At 39.9% G+C, this 17,017-nt stretch overlaps 1 protein-coding gene across 1 annotated transcript in view; it reads left to right on the top strand.

Moving 5' to 3' along the window:
* The window catches only part of dnah9l (dynein, axonemal, heavy polypeptide 9 like), an 84,541-nt gene that overhangs the window by 63,707 nt on the left and 3,817 nt on the right, over positions 1–17,017 (top strand). The window contains exons 58-74 of the mRNA XM_069196791.1: positions 1,698–1,799; positions 3,874–4,008; positions 4,611–4,784; positions 5,984–6,219; positions 6,700–6,822; positions 6,927–7,131; positions 7,814–7,978; positions 9,593–9,733; positions 9,832–10,002; positions 10,175–10,297; positions 10,667–10,860; positions 11,067–11,215; positions 12,203–12,330; positions 13,258–13,485; positions 14,184–14,375; positions 15,413–15,532; positions 16,218–16,460. Of these exons, the coding sequence (XP_069052892.1) occupies positions 1,698–1,799; positions 3,874–4,008; positions 4,611–4,784; positions 5,984–6,219; positions 6,700–6,822; positions 6,927–7,131; positions 7,814–7,978; positions 9,593–9,733; positions 9,832–10,002; positions 10,175–10,297; positions 10,667–10,860; positions 11,067–11,215; positions 12,203–12,330; positions 13,258–13,485; positions 14,184–14,375; positions 15,413–15,532; positions 16,218–16,460 (2,829 nt within the window). The remainder of the gene's footprint in view (positions 1–1,697; positions 1,800–3,873; positions 4,009–4,610; positions 4,785–5,983; positions 6,220–6,699; positions 6,823–6,926; positions 7,132–7,813; positions 7,979–9,592; positions 9,734–9,831; positions 10,003–10,174; positions 10,298–10,666; positions 10,861–11,066; positions 11,216–12,202; positions 12,331–13,257; positions 13,486–14,183; positions 14,376–15,412; positions 15,533–16,217; positions 16,461–17,017) is intronic.

The following is a 17,017-nucleotide window of genomic DNA, read 5'->3' as shown; positions in this document are numbered from 1 at the left end:
GTTTCACAAGCATTATCGCATTTATCACAGGTAAATAGAAAACTTCTTCAAAAGTGCACATGCTCATTAATAACATGACGCATGATTCATCTTAGTGCAGCATAATTAATTTCAGTGACATTGCGTAATTGTTCATTTTTGTCACAATGCATATTACTGGTTTTCATTTCTCCCGATAATCTGCATGCCTATCACGCTGACATCGCCAAAAGATGTATGTAAGTATTGCTCTAATTTAATGCTTGAGAGGTTTGATGCTTTCTCAAAAGTTTGAGTTACAAGTAGCAATAAGCATTACCAGACTGAAAAAATATTTCTATGCTCACAATAAAGGAGAAACAAATAATAGATTGATTTCACAATTTCTTAGGTGAAAGTGTTCTTGAATGTTAAGATTTGCATAAGCAATTCAACATGGCTAAGAGTTTAATTGTGTCAATAGAATTGCATTTCCACTTGTTCTAGTGCTTGTGTCATTCAAATTGTATCAATCAAGTGCATAATTAAGGGCTTTTCTATACAAGAACTGTAAAAAATTATGATCAGTGATGTTACTTATTCTGTTATTAATCTTTATAATGTGTGACAATATGTAGAAAACTGCTTACTTCTGCTAATTTTCATAATTATCAATGTAATAATTATTACAAAAAGGGATCAATCCTTTTCCAAAAAAATGCAGTTGAGCAGATTATTCATATAGGGCCTGTATCTTCCTTACATCACACAATGTTAAACTTGTCAAGACCTTTTTTTTAACATTCACCATACATTCAGTATAAATAGCCGAATAGACAAGCAGTGGGTGGGGACGTAGGTGGTGGGTAATGTAACATAGACCTTAATGGAAAAAGAACCTAAATTATGTGTTTACACCCCTCTCCACACACACACACACTCCAACCATTTTTGATAATGGGCATTACTTGTTATAGGAGGCCCTGAAGACATTTGTAAAGGAGGAAACTCCTGAACTGTTTAGCACAGGAGATGGTATGGAAGAGGACCCCCAAAACACTCAGCCATTTTCATGAACACAACCCCTGCACAAGAGGGTGCAATCAGCCCAGCTAGGGAATTTGAGAGTTATTAGATAATGGATGAAAGGATCAATTATCTCATCCATCCATTTCTTGGAAGAACTCAGGGGTTTGGTTTCAACAGCTTGGCCTTGGGCGGCTTTTTCCACACTTTCAGAAAAATATAGAAGGACAAAAAGGTAATTCATGAGGAATGACTATGGCCAAAATCAAAGCGTAATGAGGCCAAGACCCCCAGCAAGGTAACCAAGGGGCAGTTGCAGAGGTGGAGGTGGGATGCAAAAGTCGCACGTGAGGAAGAGAGATATCACATTTGGTATTTATAGCATTCGGTGGAGGAAGGACGAAGGGAGTGATTGCTAATTACTGACGGTTGGGAATGATTGAGCGTGGATGTTGTCATCCCTCTCGAACTTTCATTAAATAAACTCCATTAAACGAGCACCTGGATGCCTCAAACAGTTAACTTAGACCCTTCTGCGCTGCATCCTTTAAGCACATTGCACACTTCATTAGTTTTTTTTATTGTTCAGATTTAAATTTACGTACCTCAGAAGAAGGGGAAACGTCTTTGTTATGCTTTTTGTATTGTTTAAGCTATGTGAATGAGGATGTCCAGCGTGGGCGTCTGAGGTCTGTATTTCTGTTCTGCGTCAGGTGTTTTGCGAAGTGGAACTGAAGCGCAAAGCCCTTTCCCAGGCCAATACCGACCTGGCTGAGGCTGCCGAGAAACTGGAGGTCATTCGGAAGAAGCTCGCCGTGAGTTTTCAAAACGTTTCTGGGAAAGCGCTACAGATACGCCTGTGAATTGTGTAACACAGACGGTAGTTAAAATTGTACTTGCGCGTCCTTCTGCCGCGAGGAGAAACATTGTTCAGACACTGTTTTACTGTCAGAACAAAAAATTAAAAAGTCTCCCCCAAATTAATATGGACCAAGTAGAATGTTTTAATTGCAAACGGATAATTTTCCCAGTTTTGATCCAACTTCCTTTGCGTGTGTTTCTTTAAGTGTTGTCCCTTTTTGTTTCAAAAATACAGCTCTCCTCCTGTATTTTGTTAGTTAATGTAGCGGTTTATAGAGTTTATCTCAAGCTTGCCCTAAGGCTTTGTTCTGTCCCACAAACAGATTTTGAAAATTGTAAACTTTGGGAAATCAATGTTTTGTAATTAATAAAAGCTACTGGAGATCATTTTTTTTCTTTCTTTAAAGGTATCTTCAATTAAAAAAAATGTTCCTGAGAACTTGGCCCCAGTCAGTAGTTTGTAGTACTTTGATTTTTTTTTTCAATATGCAAAAGAATGTTTTTTGAACATCGAAGTGTACTTTAATATGGGAAATAAAGTAAGTTTTAAAATGAGGCTGGTGATTAAGAACAAATGTACTGGGCATTTATGTAGCAGGACTGCAAGATAATTAACTGACATGCATAAAGATTCATGCTTTATACCAAAAATTTAATTTCGCACATAAATGTGCCTGATGTAGGCAGCATTTAATCACCTAGCTGACAGGAGTAACTACTTTCATTTAACCTTGACTGAAGATCATGAATTCTAACAGGTTTAATTGGATACATCATTTAACAGAATGAACAGAGCAAATTTTCCTCAATTCAGAGGCTCTGATTGACATACAGTGGCAACAAGGCCTTGTACAATTAAAGCTGATCTGTATTCCTGGCCTTGCCAGACATCGCCATAGTGATGTGACACTGTTTGATCATTGTGGCACAGAAACTTTACTCAACTTCACCTTGTTTTGAAAAGGCCACTGCTGCAAATGAAAGTGAGAGATTTCAGAGACTGAAGCTTCGCCTTTTGGGATTTTAAATAAACGTGCCCCAGAGTTCCCCAGAGAGTTCACCACCATGGTCTCTCTGCAATCAGGACTCTGACAGTCACATGAAAGGGGAAATGAAAACAATTAAAGTCACATATGATTATATTTATTATTATCATTGTAGACGTAATTGAAATGTTTCAAATCACACAAAATTGACAATGGATTCCTATTGTTGCTTAGCAAATAATTACCTTGATTCAGACTCTTATGCAGACAAGTTCTTTTCTGATGTTAAAAACAGAGTCAAGTGGTGCACAGAAGAAACCGTTAATGCTGCCTAATTGTTTCCTTGCTATAGTCTGACTCAAGTGAGAAAGAATTTAATCGGCATGCTACAGTCTTCTATTCTTCAGACTAACCAGATGAGAGAGGGTATCTGAAACCAAGCTGGAAGTTTTTGTATTATTTTTCTGTGAAAAGCCCCATACAACTTTTAAGTCTTTTGCATTTGGTAGTTGATTATGCAATGCGAGTGAGTGGTTTGTCTCTAAGTTGTAACAGCCCTGCATCTGTGTTTTAACCACTCCTTCCAATTCGGTGGGAGTCAGATCTCATCAGTGCAAGCAAAGGGCACAAGGTGTGGTGCACCTTAGACACCAGTCCATCACAGGGTGGTCACACACACACATATCCACCCCAGGGTCAATTAACCTACTAGTATGTTCTTGGACTGCAGGAGAAAACTAGCCAGGGGAAATACACATTAAGATACTATTTTCACACAGATAGCATCCCGAGCCTGGAACCAAACCCAGGGCTTCAAAGCTCCAAGGCAGCAATGCTTACCTCTGTGCTACTGTGCTGCCCTAACCTGTACTACATTTAATCCACTTTATTAATAAATAAGACAGCGGTAATTAGTTTCCAGGGGGTTAAAGTAACATGTCGTTTCTATAGTTCACGTGGGATAACCAAAGCAATGCTTGTCTTACCTTCCCATGATTCATAATGATGACACTATAACAAATGCTCGTTTATGTCTTTAAAGGAACTAGACATGAACCTGGCCACCTTAACAGCGGCCTTTGAAAAGGCGACAGCTGAGAAACTGCGCTGTCAAGATGAAGTGAATAGAACTAACAAGACCATCGAGCTGGCCAACAGATTAGTGAAAGGTCTGGAGGTGAGGCCCTCGAGGACAGTCTAATGAAGCAGTCTGCTGCATGCCCTCCTTTGTTAGACTCTGCTGATCTGACAATATCTCAAGCACTTATCAAAGAAGCTGATGAGCTGCGAAAACAGATTACTATTCATTTATACCATGATCGCCGAAACGTTTCTTGACCTTTTCCGTTCTCATCGGTTAAAACAGAATGTGAAAATCAAAACTGCTGCATATTAATACCGAAGTACTACCCACCAAGTGCACTGGGAAGATGCCTACGAGATGATTAAATGAAAAGCTGTCCTGATTAGGAATTGGGAGCAGTAGTTGAATAAATCCAGTGTTTAACAGTTAGCATTAGATTCACACAAAATGCTGGTGTCTTTGATCACCGTTTACTATTGGTTAGGGTGTCTGTTATGGTCTTTCAGCAGAAAATGGTATCCATAAAGCAGTAGAATATAGACTACAAGTTCTTGCTGTTATGTTTCAATTTGGGTTCCACACCTGTCTCTTTAGCTCGCTGTTTTAATTTGTCCTTGTATTTTGAATGGTTCCCTTAGCTGTGATGATGGGTCTGATCTAATGGCTTTTCTTTGTCTGTGTGCTGGCGTCTCCAGTCAGAGAATGTGCGCTGGGCTCATTCAGTGGCTCAGTACCATGAGCAGGAAAAGACGTTGTGCGGGGATTTGCTCTTGACCGCTGCCTTCATCTCCTACGCTGGCTCCTTCTCCAAACGATACCGCCACGAGCTGGTGGAGAACTTGTGGATGCCGTATTTGAGGTGCCAGAAGGTACTCGGATATCTGATTCAAAATTACTTGAACACAACCGATCACCTTCATACCCGTTTCTAATCTGTAGTACTCCTATTGGGTCTTACTTTGAAGTGTTTTATAATTTTTTAGAAATGCAAAACACAGGAAGCATGGTGGCAAAGTGGTTAGCATTGGGGCCTCCACATTCAATTCCTGGGGTGCTATATGTGTGGAGTTTGTATGTTCTCCCTGTCCTTGTGGGTTGGTGCTGCAGTGTCCTCCTGCACTCCAAAAACATACTGGTAAGTAGGCCCTAGTGTGAATGTGTGCATGGCTGTGATGTGATAGTCCATCTGCCCTGTGATGGACTGGCACACACAACAGGGTGTGTCTTGCCTTGCACCCTTCCCTTGCCAGGGTAGGCTCCAGCTCTCCCTCAACTCTGAATTGGAAAATGGTTATAAAATGGGAGAATGGATGAAGAAAAACAGTTCTTTACCCATAGAAAAGAGTCAACAATTTCAGGATGTTTCAGAGTGATTGACTAGGATTACTGCACTCTTTTCCATCTAAAGGCATATTAAACATAAATGTTAATGCATGGAAAACTGTCAACAGTTTTGTTAAAAAAAACATTTTGCCTTGAAGTAGTAAATAGGAAATGACTACAGCAGTGTTGTAATTATAATAACAGCATTCAAATACGTTTAATATGCCTTGTCTCTGAGAGTTGGCGCTGGTATTTCAGAGAGCTGGAAACAGAGAACAAACAAGCAAGACACTCATGTAAAAGGAAATTTAGATTAAGGAGTGGAAATTAAAAGTATTAAAGGCTACATTTTGTTGGCCTACAATCATGCAGCCTATTATAAGATGGGTACAGCTTTTAAGTGGATAGCATAATCTTTTAAATTACAGAGTGTACTCCAATTCTAATTGTCTAAGAGCTGCTTTCAAACAGTTTCTTTTATTCTTTTCTAAAGTAATTGCTTAAATGTTTTGGGGATATTCTATTGAGTCCTGTGATGTTTTCTCAACAATGCGTCGGTTCTTGAAGATGGATGTCTATATTTAAGGATCCTATGATATTTGTTCTCCGCTTCAGCCAGCCGCATCAAGATTAACGGTAAAACGGTCATTTTTGGTGCCATCTGTATTTGTAATAAACTGTGAAGCTGAGCATTTTTTTTTTTGCCTTTTCAAAAGCTAACATGCCTCTCTTTGTCCTCTCCCAGGTGCCTGTTCCGATGACCGAAGGGCTCGATCCAGTTAGCATGCTCACAGACGACGCCACCGTTGCGCGGTGGAACAACGAGGGGCTGCCGAGTGACAAAATGTCCACCCAGAATGCCACCATTCTCGCAAACTGCGAGCGCTGGCCTCTCCTGATTGACCCTCAGCTGCAAGGCGTCAAGTGGATAAAAAACCACTGTGGCCGTGATCTCAAAGTCATCAGCCTGGGTCAGAAAGGGTAAAGAAGAGTCAGCCGTTGACGTGCCAGTCCCACGAGTGTGAAAATGTCTTGTCGGCGCAGCCCTTAAAGCTGCGCAAGGAGGGCGAGACCCGGCGGTCATACTTTAGCTGTGTAATGACCTCGGTCTCGAAACAGGACAAGCTGGCCGGCTGTACCCAGTGAGGTCCAATGGAGGCACAAAACTCCTGCAGAGCAGAAGTGACACAGTTCATTCTTCAGCGCCTTAGAAAAAGACCTCTCCCCCCCACCTCCACCCCATTCCTCTCATTCTGTTTTTGTGCCTGTGGCTTAATAAACGTTACTCTGCTTAATTGTGTAAGAGTCGAAATAATCAGTAATGGACACCCCACAGTTCCAAGGCAGTTCACTTTCACAATGACTATGTTTGATAATTGTTCTTTTTTTTTCTGCAGAGATGTACTGTAGTTCCCACGCACAAAAAATGTCAGATACTTATTTTCTGCATCGTTTCTGTAGGTATGTCGACATCATTGAGCAAGCTGTTGTCGATGGGGATCCTGTTTTAATAGAAAATTTAGAAGAAACTATTGATCCAGTCATAGATCCACTTTTAGGGAGGCATACCATTAAAAAAGGAAGGTAAAAACCAAAAGCACTGTATAATGTAAGACTGAATTATTCATATATTATGTGGATGATGTCAGGATTTTTTACTTATTAGACACTCTGATCATGTCTTGAAGGTATATAAAGGTTGGAGATAAGGAATGCAGATTCCATCCTGGGTTTCGTCTGATACTGCACACTAAACTGGCTAACCCTCACTACAAGCCTGAAATACAGGCTCAGACCACCCTAATAAACTTCACGGTAACCAGGGATGGACTGGAGGACCAGCTGTTAGCTGAGGTGGTCAACTTGGAGAGGCCTGATCTGGAACACTTAAAGGTTGGGTGCCTTTTCCTGCTGAGAAAAAAGGACAAGTCCCAAGGAAAAGCCCAGCTGACTTAGCCTTTTCAGGGTTAATAAATACAGGGAACACTTGTGTGAAGGGGAGCATGGTCAAATGGGCTCCTGACTGATTGATATTGTTGGGTTAGAGACTATAATACCAAACAAATGGGCCATGGAGGTGATCAAGGCTGATGCATGCAAAAAAGTTGGGAGAAGGGGGGGAGTAGATTGCTGAAGTATTCTCATAGCTATGAGGCATGGAGTTGTGTCTCTGATCATGTAGCTCAACATTATTTATCATGTACAAAAATAATATTGTCGAATGGGGAGCTGTGTCACTTTAAGTGTGCCACAAAGGCATGAGTAAAGACTTATTCCATAAAAACATTGAAGAAACAAGGTTTTTGCTGTTGAGTGTTTTTCTCCTTCAAGGTGTTTCTTCTTTGTATTTTTCAGCATGGAATTAACCTTCATTTGTTCCTTTGCGAAAAAATATGCAGACAATTCTGTGTCTGGTGACAACCTTTCTCCCCCTCAGCTACTTTTCATTGGCTTGTCTGCTTTAGTAACTCTCTTGAAATGCTTAAAAAGCAAGAACCTGTTTTCTTCACGATTTGCCTTGGAAATGTCTATTGTTGTTGGGTTTTGTTTTTTTTCCCTCACACGCGGCCTGCAGTCTGATTTGACCAAACAGCAGAATTACTTTAAAATTGAACTGAAGCTGCTGGAAGATGAGCTGCTGACCCGCCTGTCTGCCGCAGAGAGTAACTTCCTCGGGGATAACCTGCTAGTGGAGAAGCTGGAAACAACCAAGCACACAGCTGCCGAAATCGAGATGAAGGTAGAGCTGGCTAGGAGACCTTGGACCACTAGTATCACAAAATTTAAGCTGTCTCCTTTGCCAGAATCTCTTACTTCCAAACTGTGGCTCAAGGTGCCTTTAGTCACTGTCAAAAACTGTAGTTACAGCTTACAATGTTAAGCAAAAAATATTTAGTTTTACAAGTGCTGCCAAATTTGTTCCCCTTTTTACTTTTATTTTTAAAAAGTGGACATTCATACTTTAGAGCCCTATGATAGTTAATTTGCTTTTGTGAACCCTTTACACATTTTTACAAACTGGATCTCACTTCTGTCTTGGGCTGGACATTTTTCGGTTTTGTTAAGATGTAAAGTTTACACACCAACCAGAAACCAGATAACATCAGCTTTCTGTTGGCCGAACTGACATGAAAGAGTTCACATTTTGGCAGTAATATTTATGTTTTTATTTGTAACTTCATGAGAACAGCTTGTTCATCATATTTTTCTGTAATCTGGTTGGGGAAATTTAATTACGTTACAACTCACCAGTTGCAACATGACTCTAGGAGCAGAGAAACCTTTGGATAATTATTTTTATCCTTTGCATTGACTGAACTGTTAATGTTATGAGGCTAGCTTTCCATATTCCACAATGCACATTTTCCATAATAATAATCTCTTGTTATCTTTTGTGTGCCCAAGATTGAACCCAAACAAAAAATTACTTTTTTAATGCTGGAAACTGTTTGTGATTTAGCCGTTCTTCAAAATCCTTTTGGAGAGCAAACTTAGAACTACAGTACAGATGAAAAATAAGTTCAGCTTTCCTTGACAGGAAGTCAGAATGACAGCAGAGAGAGAAGACGAGAGTAGAAAGCAGAATGTGATTTACAACAGCCTGATACTGTACAATGTCTTGTTTAAAGATTAGTAAAATGAAAAAACTTTCATTGTTTAAGTCTTTCCACTCTGACTTCCCAGACAACACCAGAAAGTAAGCTGTTTGTAACACGAAGCTGTTAAACTTTTACTGTAAAACAGTGAGAAGAGTAATGCTGTCTGCCTCAAGACTGTTTGGAATGCTGAAATACATTTTTCTGCCTATATATAGATTATGGTTAGTTTAATGTCAATTTGGCAAAAAAATACCACAAGACACAAAATGATTTATTTTGTGCCAGACCACACTTTATTTGGAACTTAAGCCCTTTGAAAAATATATAGACTGATGTTTTTCCCGTTGCACAGATAATGATTTTTAACTTCAGTTTCTTTTTAAAGAATATCAATTTATTTATTAGGATTGTGGCGTATGAATATTTCATTATATTGTAAGCTCTGGCTGTAGTTAGCATTAAAATCTACAACAGTTTCTAAGTGAAAGACTGTTTTTCAGACTCGGTTTTAAGCACTTGCAAAAATGCATGAAAACTAAGATCAATTTTCAATGGAGTCTAATGGAAAAGTAATATTTTTAGGTATGTGTGTGCTTTCTGTATGATTATTACTTGACAGGTTTTTCTATCAGACACACATGTTCAGTTTTTGGATGATTTCATAGCTTTCACGTCATTTCAACTTGTGTTGCTTTTGGTCATTGCCAGCACCCAGTCTTTCTGTCTAGCAAACTACAACGCATTCTGTGTTGCAGGTTCTGGAAGCGAAAGTTAATGAAGTAAAAATTAATGAAGCTCGTGAACACTATCGTCCTGTGGCAGTAAGAGCCTCTCTGCTCTACTTCATAATGAATGATCTCAATAAAATAAATCCAATGTACCAGTTCTCACTTAAGGTAAAATTTAATTTACACATTACTGCCTGTGGTCTTCAAATACATATTTATTTCCATTGAATATCTATATTGCTAGTCATTTTCTTCTTCCTCTTTAGGCATTTAATGTTGTGTTTCACAAGGCTGTGCATCAAGCAGAACCTTCTGATGATGTCAGGAGGAGGGTAAATACCCTCATTGACTGCATTACCTTCTCCAGCTTCAATTACATTAGTCGAGGCTTGTTTGAAAGAGACAAACTTACTTTTACAGCCCAGCTGGCCTTTCAGGTATGATTTCTATCATCTATGATTTCAGGTTTGCTCGACCTGTTCATTCACATTTATAGGTAACCCCACAGTGTCTCACTTTCATAACACTTGTACTGTAAGTTTGACACAAAGGTTGTGTTTTTTTTTGGAGTTGAATTGCTGAGGATTTTTTTTTTCCCCCGGCTTGCAGCTTTTATTAATGAGTAAAGAAATGAGTGTCCGAGAACTGGATTTCCTGCTCAGGTTCAACATCGACCATAACTATATCAGTCCTGTAGACTTTCTGTCAAACTCGGCGTGGAGTGCCATCAAGGTATGTTTTAATGACTTTATAATCCGTATAATCAATAAGTTATTATAAAAAGCAATTTATTTTTTAAAATAAAATGTGTGTTTATAAAGGTTGTAGAAGCAAAAAGGAACACATGGGCCCTGAGAGGTTCTAGAACGTTCTGAAAGATAACGCTCTCGTTTTTTATTCAACCATTTGCAATCTTGCAAAAGGTTTTCAATTTTAAAATGGTCCAAAGTGCTCTCAATAACACAGATTCAACAATCCTTTTTTTCCATTGGAAGCGCACATTTTGATTTTGACTCTTACTCTATGTTGGTGTGCGTTGGTAGCAGAAGGTTAATGACTCTAAACTCTGTCGCCTTTCCCCTCTCCATCACAACACGGCAGACAATGAGTTTCACAGACGAATTTCGAGGACTGGATAGGGATATTGAAGGATCCCCGAAACGCTGGAAAAAAGTGGTTGAATCGGAGTGTCCAGAAAAAGAAAGGTTTCCGCAGGAATGGAAAGCTAAAAGCTCCCTCCAGAAGTTAATAATGATGCGTGCCCTGCGCCCAGATAGGATGACGTACGCAGTGAGGTAGACTGACACAGTGTGGCCTGTTTGAAGTGTCATCCAGTGCTTGATGTTGGGAATAGATGCCACACAGCTAATGATAGATGAGCGCATGCTTGGCGTTTTCTTTGGGAATTTGGAGGTGACTGTCATTTTCTCTGTGGCACGCTCCAAGATGTAATGTACAGAAAGTTTCCTGACCTAAATGTTAACAACTCTTTTCTCGGCAGAAATTTTGTGGAAGAGAAGCTTGGAACAAAATATACTGAAGTGCGTAAAACTGAGTTTGCAAAGTCGTTCAAAGAAAGCGGCCCAGCTTCTCCGGTCTTTTTCATCCTTTCCCCTGGAGTCGATCCTCTGAAAGATGTTGAATCCCTGGGTAATAATGAAAATATTTCTTTAATTCAAAGCAAATACTCTGTAACTTCTTGCCTTTATGAACTGCCAAGGAGCCTTATAACAATACAGGGTAGATTATTATTATTATTATTTTGGAAAGAGCTATGGAAATGTACACGCCTTCAGCAGAAAATAAAATATTGCCTGGAAAGTAGCCTTTATGCTTCCAATATTATAATAATGACTAACTCTATTCAAGCGTCTTTTGTACAACATGAAAATAGTGCATATTAACAAAAATGTATTATTTATTATAATGTATATAGTCTATATATATATCTCATTACACCAACTGGAATTCCACTATGAACCAATTGTTTTAAGATTTGAAAACAGGCAGGAGAAAGATTTGAAATAACAGTAGAAAGTCCAATCTGTCACCCACAGCAGTCTTTCTTGCTGAAGAGACCAACAACAGACTGGTGTCAGAATACTACAAAGGCTAGGGCAAGGGGTGTAATTTCTCAGAAGTTCAGAAATATAAAAGAGATTTCTGAGATTTCTTCATAGCCTTAGAGGTCAAGAGCAACACTTTGAAGTCCAGATGAAATTCAGCAGGAAGCCAGTGCAGGGTTTCGGGCCAGGGGGTTATATATTCACGAGAGGGAGATCTAGTTAAACATTCTGGAGATTTTAGGAGGTGTTATTTGAGAACTCTGCCAGCTGAGCATAGCAATCGTCAACACTGGACAAGACTAGGCTTTTTATTAGTCTGATTAGTGGTTTTAATTCATAAGCCTGCCTGTTTGACATTCTGTTGACCCGAACCGCATGAACTAACAAAAGCCTTGCACACTACTGATCCTTCTGTAAGGGAAAAGAGGTACTATATGTAAGGCATACATCTACAGTATAAGAAAGCATCGGCAGCTAGCCACATGAAAAATAACACAAAGGAGGCTAACAGTCAACCAAAACACCTGCCCATTTTCAAGGTATCTGAAAATATATCTCCTTTGAAATACAGGAAAAAAGATGGCGTTCACCATAGACCTGGGGAAGCTGCACAATGTGTCCCTGGGGCAAGGCCAGGAGGCTGTGGCTGAAGTGGCTCTGAAGAAGGCTTCAAAAGAGGGCCACTGGGTTATCCTGCAGGTCAGGGGGCACCGCTGCCCTGGGGGGGTCAAATGGGGCCACATGGGCTTTGTCGGCCTTTGGTTTAATCTTTCTTTTACTTAATTGTTCCCTTCAACTGCAAAATTGTCTGCTTTCTCTTGGTTGATTTTTAAATTTAGAGGGCATTCAAAGGCACCAGGCCTATGAAAAAGGTGAAACAATAGAAAAAAAACTGGCAAACAAATCAAGATATCAGAACAGTTAAAGTACGGAGGTGCACCAAAAGACCAGGAGATCAGTATTCCCTTGAGGAACTAGGTTTAACCCCCCCACCCACTACACCATAGATACTGGTTGATCTCTGTTTTTTTTCTGGATAAAACTTTTTCTTCTGTTACATTTAAAAATAGGTGGTGTATAATTTAAAGAGAATGCATACACAGCTTACAGTGCCAGGAATATTTAAAACTGTTTCAGTGATTTTGAGGAAGATCACTTTTATAGGCTTGCAAAACATAATGCCCAACAGACAGTATCTTAGCTTCTTCATCTCAACAGTGTGATATTATTACCCTGTCTTTAATGTGCTTGTAAAGAGCTTCTTTTAAGTACATGGGATACAAGCCTAGATGTACTGCACTTGATTAAGCACAATATTTTTTGCTTAAAATGCTTATATTGATTATGCCATAACATCACCACTGTAGTGTGAAATGTGTCTCATGCTGAAATGTTGATGTTGCCGCTGACAGATCACAGTGAAGTGATTGTATTTAGCTTTAACTGAAGCAAACTGGCCATTCCTGACAGGGAAGGTTTAAATAAGGCAGTGCTTTTTCAAAGCAGTATATTATTTTTGGAGAAACGAGTCGCATCTGAAAAGAGATATTCGTCTGCCTGTTCGTTTGTTTCCCCCAGTCTTCACGAGAGGTAAGCGCAGACTGTGGTTTTGAATGTTTTTGCCAGAATATTCACCTGGTGGCCAAGTGGTTGGGGAGCTTGGAAAAGCTGCTGGAGAAGTACAGTGAAGGGAGTCACCCCGACTACCGTGTATTCATGAGCGCGGAGCCAGCTCCCACCCGGCAGGAGCACATTATCCCCCAGGGAATCCTGGAGAATTCCATCAAGATCACCAATGAGCCACCCACGGGTATGCTGGCTAATCTGCACTCTGCGCTTGACAACTTCGACCAGGTAACGAGCACCTTCTGGCTGTCCGAACCTCTGAGAAAAAATAACTATGCCCATCAATATATCAAAAAACACATGTGTACTTAATAAAAAAAGTTGGCATTTCATGAGAGAGCAGTGTGTCAGGAGAAGAAGATGATTGTGCTCTTTGAAAGAAAAATCAAAGGACAGCTGGTTGGCACACTAGTTAGCATTGCTGCCTCACTGCGCTGAGACCCTGGATTCAATTTCTGGTCTGCCATCTGTGTGGAGTTTGCATGTTCGTTCAGTGTTCGCTTTAGTTTCCTCCAGGTGCTCTGGTTTCCTCACATGGTCCAGACATGCGGGTAGGTTACTTTCTCAGTTAATCTGAGAAAATGTGGCCCTGGTGTGAGTGTGTGCATGTCTGTGTGTGTTTGTGTCCTGTGATGGACTGGTGTCCTGTCTAGGGTGTATCCGGTTACTGTCTGAGATACGCTCCGGCTCCCCCACGACCCTGAGTTGGATAAAGAGGTCAGAAAAGGGATGGATGGATGGATTCCAGTCAGAGTTCAAGTTATTGAAGAGAAACAAAAACAGCCACATCAATACCTAGTCATGATAGAATGAAAATGGCCCTTTTTTAGCCTCGGCTTATTGACATTGAGAATTAAAGTGAATATGGATTGAGGTCACTGCTAGAAAAGTGTTACAATGTCTAATTTCACTCTGTTTTTTGGCAGGATATTCTAGACCAATGCTCCCGGGAGCAGGAATTTAAGACCATTCTTTTTTCCCTCTGCTACTTTCACGCCTGCGTTGCCGAACGGCGCAAATTTGGACCTCAAGGTTGGAATCGCAAGTACCCCTTTAACACCGGAGACCTGACCATCTCTGTCAATGTTCTGTACAACTACTTAGAAGCCAACTCACAGGTAACTAATCGGAGCTGTCTTTTACTTTGTCACTGCTAAACATAGCTATTCAGTGTCTGCATGACATGTAAATGAAAATTTGCCCTACAGAAATGTTCACCTGTGGTGCAGTTGAAGCATTACTGATTACAGTAGACATAGGTTTGAGTTGATATTTTTTGGCTTGGAAGTTTCCTTTTTAAGCTTTTTAGTACCTTGGTTTTGAGTACTGCTTTGTCATCAAGTCCTATTGGTTTTAGGTTAGTGTTGTTCTAAAAATGTCTAGTATTTTAACTGAAAAAAGTCTGATACAACTTAGTTTTGACCTTCTAAGGATTACGGCTTACTGTATGTGCCACATAACTTAAATTCAGAATTGAAAATAAAGTATTAATAAAACCTTTACATTTAGTAGTATAATATATGGAACATTATACACGGGATGATTTCTTTACTAAGGTCAGGATTTACATATTATTTTGGATTTTCCTCCTTTGTAAATCATAATATTTACAAGGGGATTCTAATGTTTGCTACACAAGCCCTGACACAGACTGAAAGAACTGTCTTATTGAAAGTCTGCTCCAGTGTGTTAGGAGTAACCTCATATGTCCCAGGGCTTAAGGGAAAGTCTTACACTCACAGGCTTCAGGACCTGAAGCTGTGCGGAGAAGACTGCGATGAGACCTGACACAAGTATTCATAAATATCAAGGTGAAATGACAAAGTCAACCCAGAAGAATTTTTCAGAATGCACAATGAAATGCGAAGCAGTGGCTATATGTGGAAACTACAAGAAAGGGGCATATAAAACTGAGAACAAGAGGCTTTTTGTTACTCAAAAGGCTGTGGGAGTGTGGAACAACCTACCAAGCAATGTTGTTGAAGCCCATACCCTGGCTTATTTCAAGAAACGACTAAATGAGATCCATAGATCAATTAGCTACTAACTACCAAAGGGGTAGAAGTGCTAGTGACAGAAAAGGGGTGATATGTTTATTGGCTTGAAATGACTGACAAAAAATAATAAAAAAATAATAATTCTTGCATTTTGAAAGGTGCCATGGGAGGACCTTCGCTATTTGTTTGGAGAGATCATGTACGGGGGCCATATTACCGATGACTGGGACAGACGCCTGTGTCGCACCTACCTGGAAGAGTACATGCAACCTAACCAGGTAGGAGAGCTTTCACTCCAACCTTAGCCTCACAGCTACCCCGTTATAAGGAGGAGCGTTCTGTTTGAAATGGTGGTCTTCATCTCAATGTTGCGTTAAAGACGCCTTTTGCTAATGATTAAATATCTTTAAAGCCACCCAGTATAAGCTGCTGCGCCTTGATGTCGCGAAGCGTTCAGTGTTGCCTGTATTTGAGCTCCCCCTTATGGAATCCGAAGGAACATCAGCACTATGCAATGAAAAATAGAGCTGCTCGCTTCTTTTCCTTCTTTTTATGCTGTGCGTCTTCTTTTTTTATTAGTTTCTGCACGCATGCTTGTAAAGCTCAATTCTTACGTTTGAAACTAATTACAAAACTAACGTTTGTTTTGCAACAAAGAACGTGTATGTATGTGCATGTTAGCTACGTATTTTAAATGGTAGCTAAATAAGGTTTACCGTTTGATCTTTTTTCCCCCATCTCCACATTCTAAATATGACAATCTCTGTAATTTGATCTCAAATTAAAAATACATTTAACTTCTAAGGACTGGCAATACACATAATTGACTTACTCTCGACGCAGAAACATTTTTTAAAAACTGGCAACGTCAAAACAGCAACAACAACAACAAAACCTGTGGATATGTGCGTACAGGTTTAATTTATTGTGACTGAGTTCCAATTACGTCTGTGTGCGTTTCAGTTCGATAGAAAGTTGGCTTTAGCTCCGGGGTTTGCCGTTCCTTCAAACTTGGATTACCAGGGCTACCATCGGTACATCGACGAGATGCTGCCTCATGAAAGCCCGGTGCATTATGGATTACATCCTAACGCAGAGATAGAATTCCTCACCGTCACCTCCGACAATCTCTTCCACACACTGCTGGAGCTGCAGCCCAGAGACTCTGTTATCGGGGAGGGATCCTCCCAGACAGTGGAGGAGAAGGTCAGTACTGGCAGAAAGGAAGCGACATGTGCAACACAAGCACCAGTGGTCACACAAGCAACGTCTCATTCTTAGAAAATGTCACTGCTAATGCCTTGCAAAGTCATTGATGAAGTCTTATTTGTTTTTGGAAACGGTGTTTGTATTTTCCAACTTAATAATACAACCTTACAATAAATAAGTTCGATGTGTCGTTCTTGCTGTGTTGTATGAAGTTGTATGAAGACCCCCCCCCCCCCCATGTTATAAGAGATCACGCAGAATTGATTGTAAAATATGTTTCACATCACGGCCTTTTGTATCTGAAATGACAGTAGAATATGAAGTGTAATCAAGAGGAGTGTTCAGAGTTAATGAATTTCAAAACGACCGAAACAATGTGGTGTTAATATAACCACGCCAAAAGATATATTTATGATGTCTTTCTTAATATTTATCTGACACTCGAGTTTGTGTACTTGAATCCTTTTGTATCACGTTAGGAACCCGTTACCTGTTAACAACATTTACTTATTCTGGATAGAGAAATCCCACAATATTGTATAGAAGTTATAGTA

This window comes from Lepisosteus oculatus, chromosome 12 (assembly GCF_040954835.1).
Source record: "Lepisosteus oculatus isolate fLepOcu1 chromosome 12, fLepOcu1.hap2, whole genome shotgun sequence".
Taxonomy (NCBI): domain Eukaryota; kingdom Metazoa; phylum Chordata; class Actinopteri; order Semionotiformes; family Lepisosteidae; genus Lepisosteus; species Lepisosteus oculatus.
The sequence above is the reverse complement of the archived record's forward strand: the minus strand, read 5'-3'. Positions and strand labels throughout refer to the sequence as shown.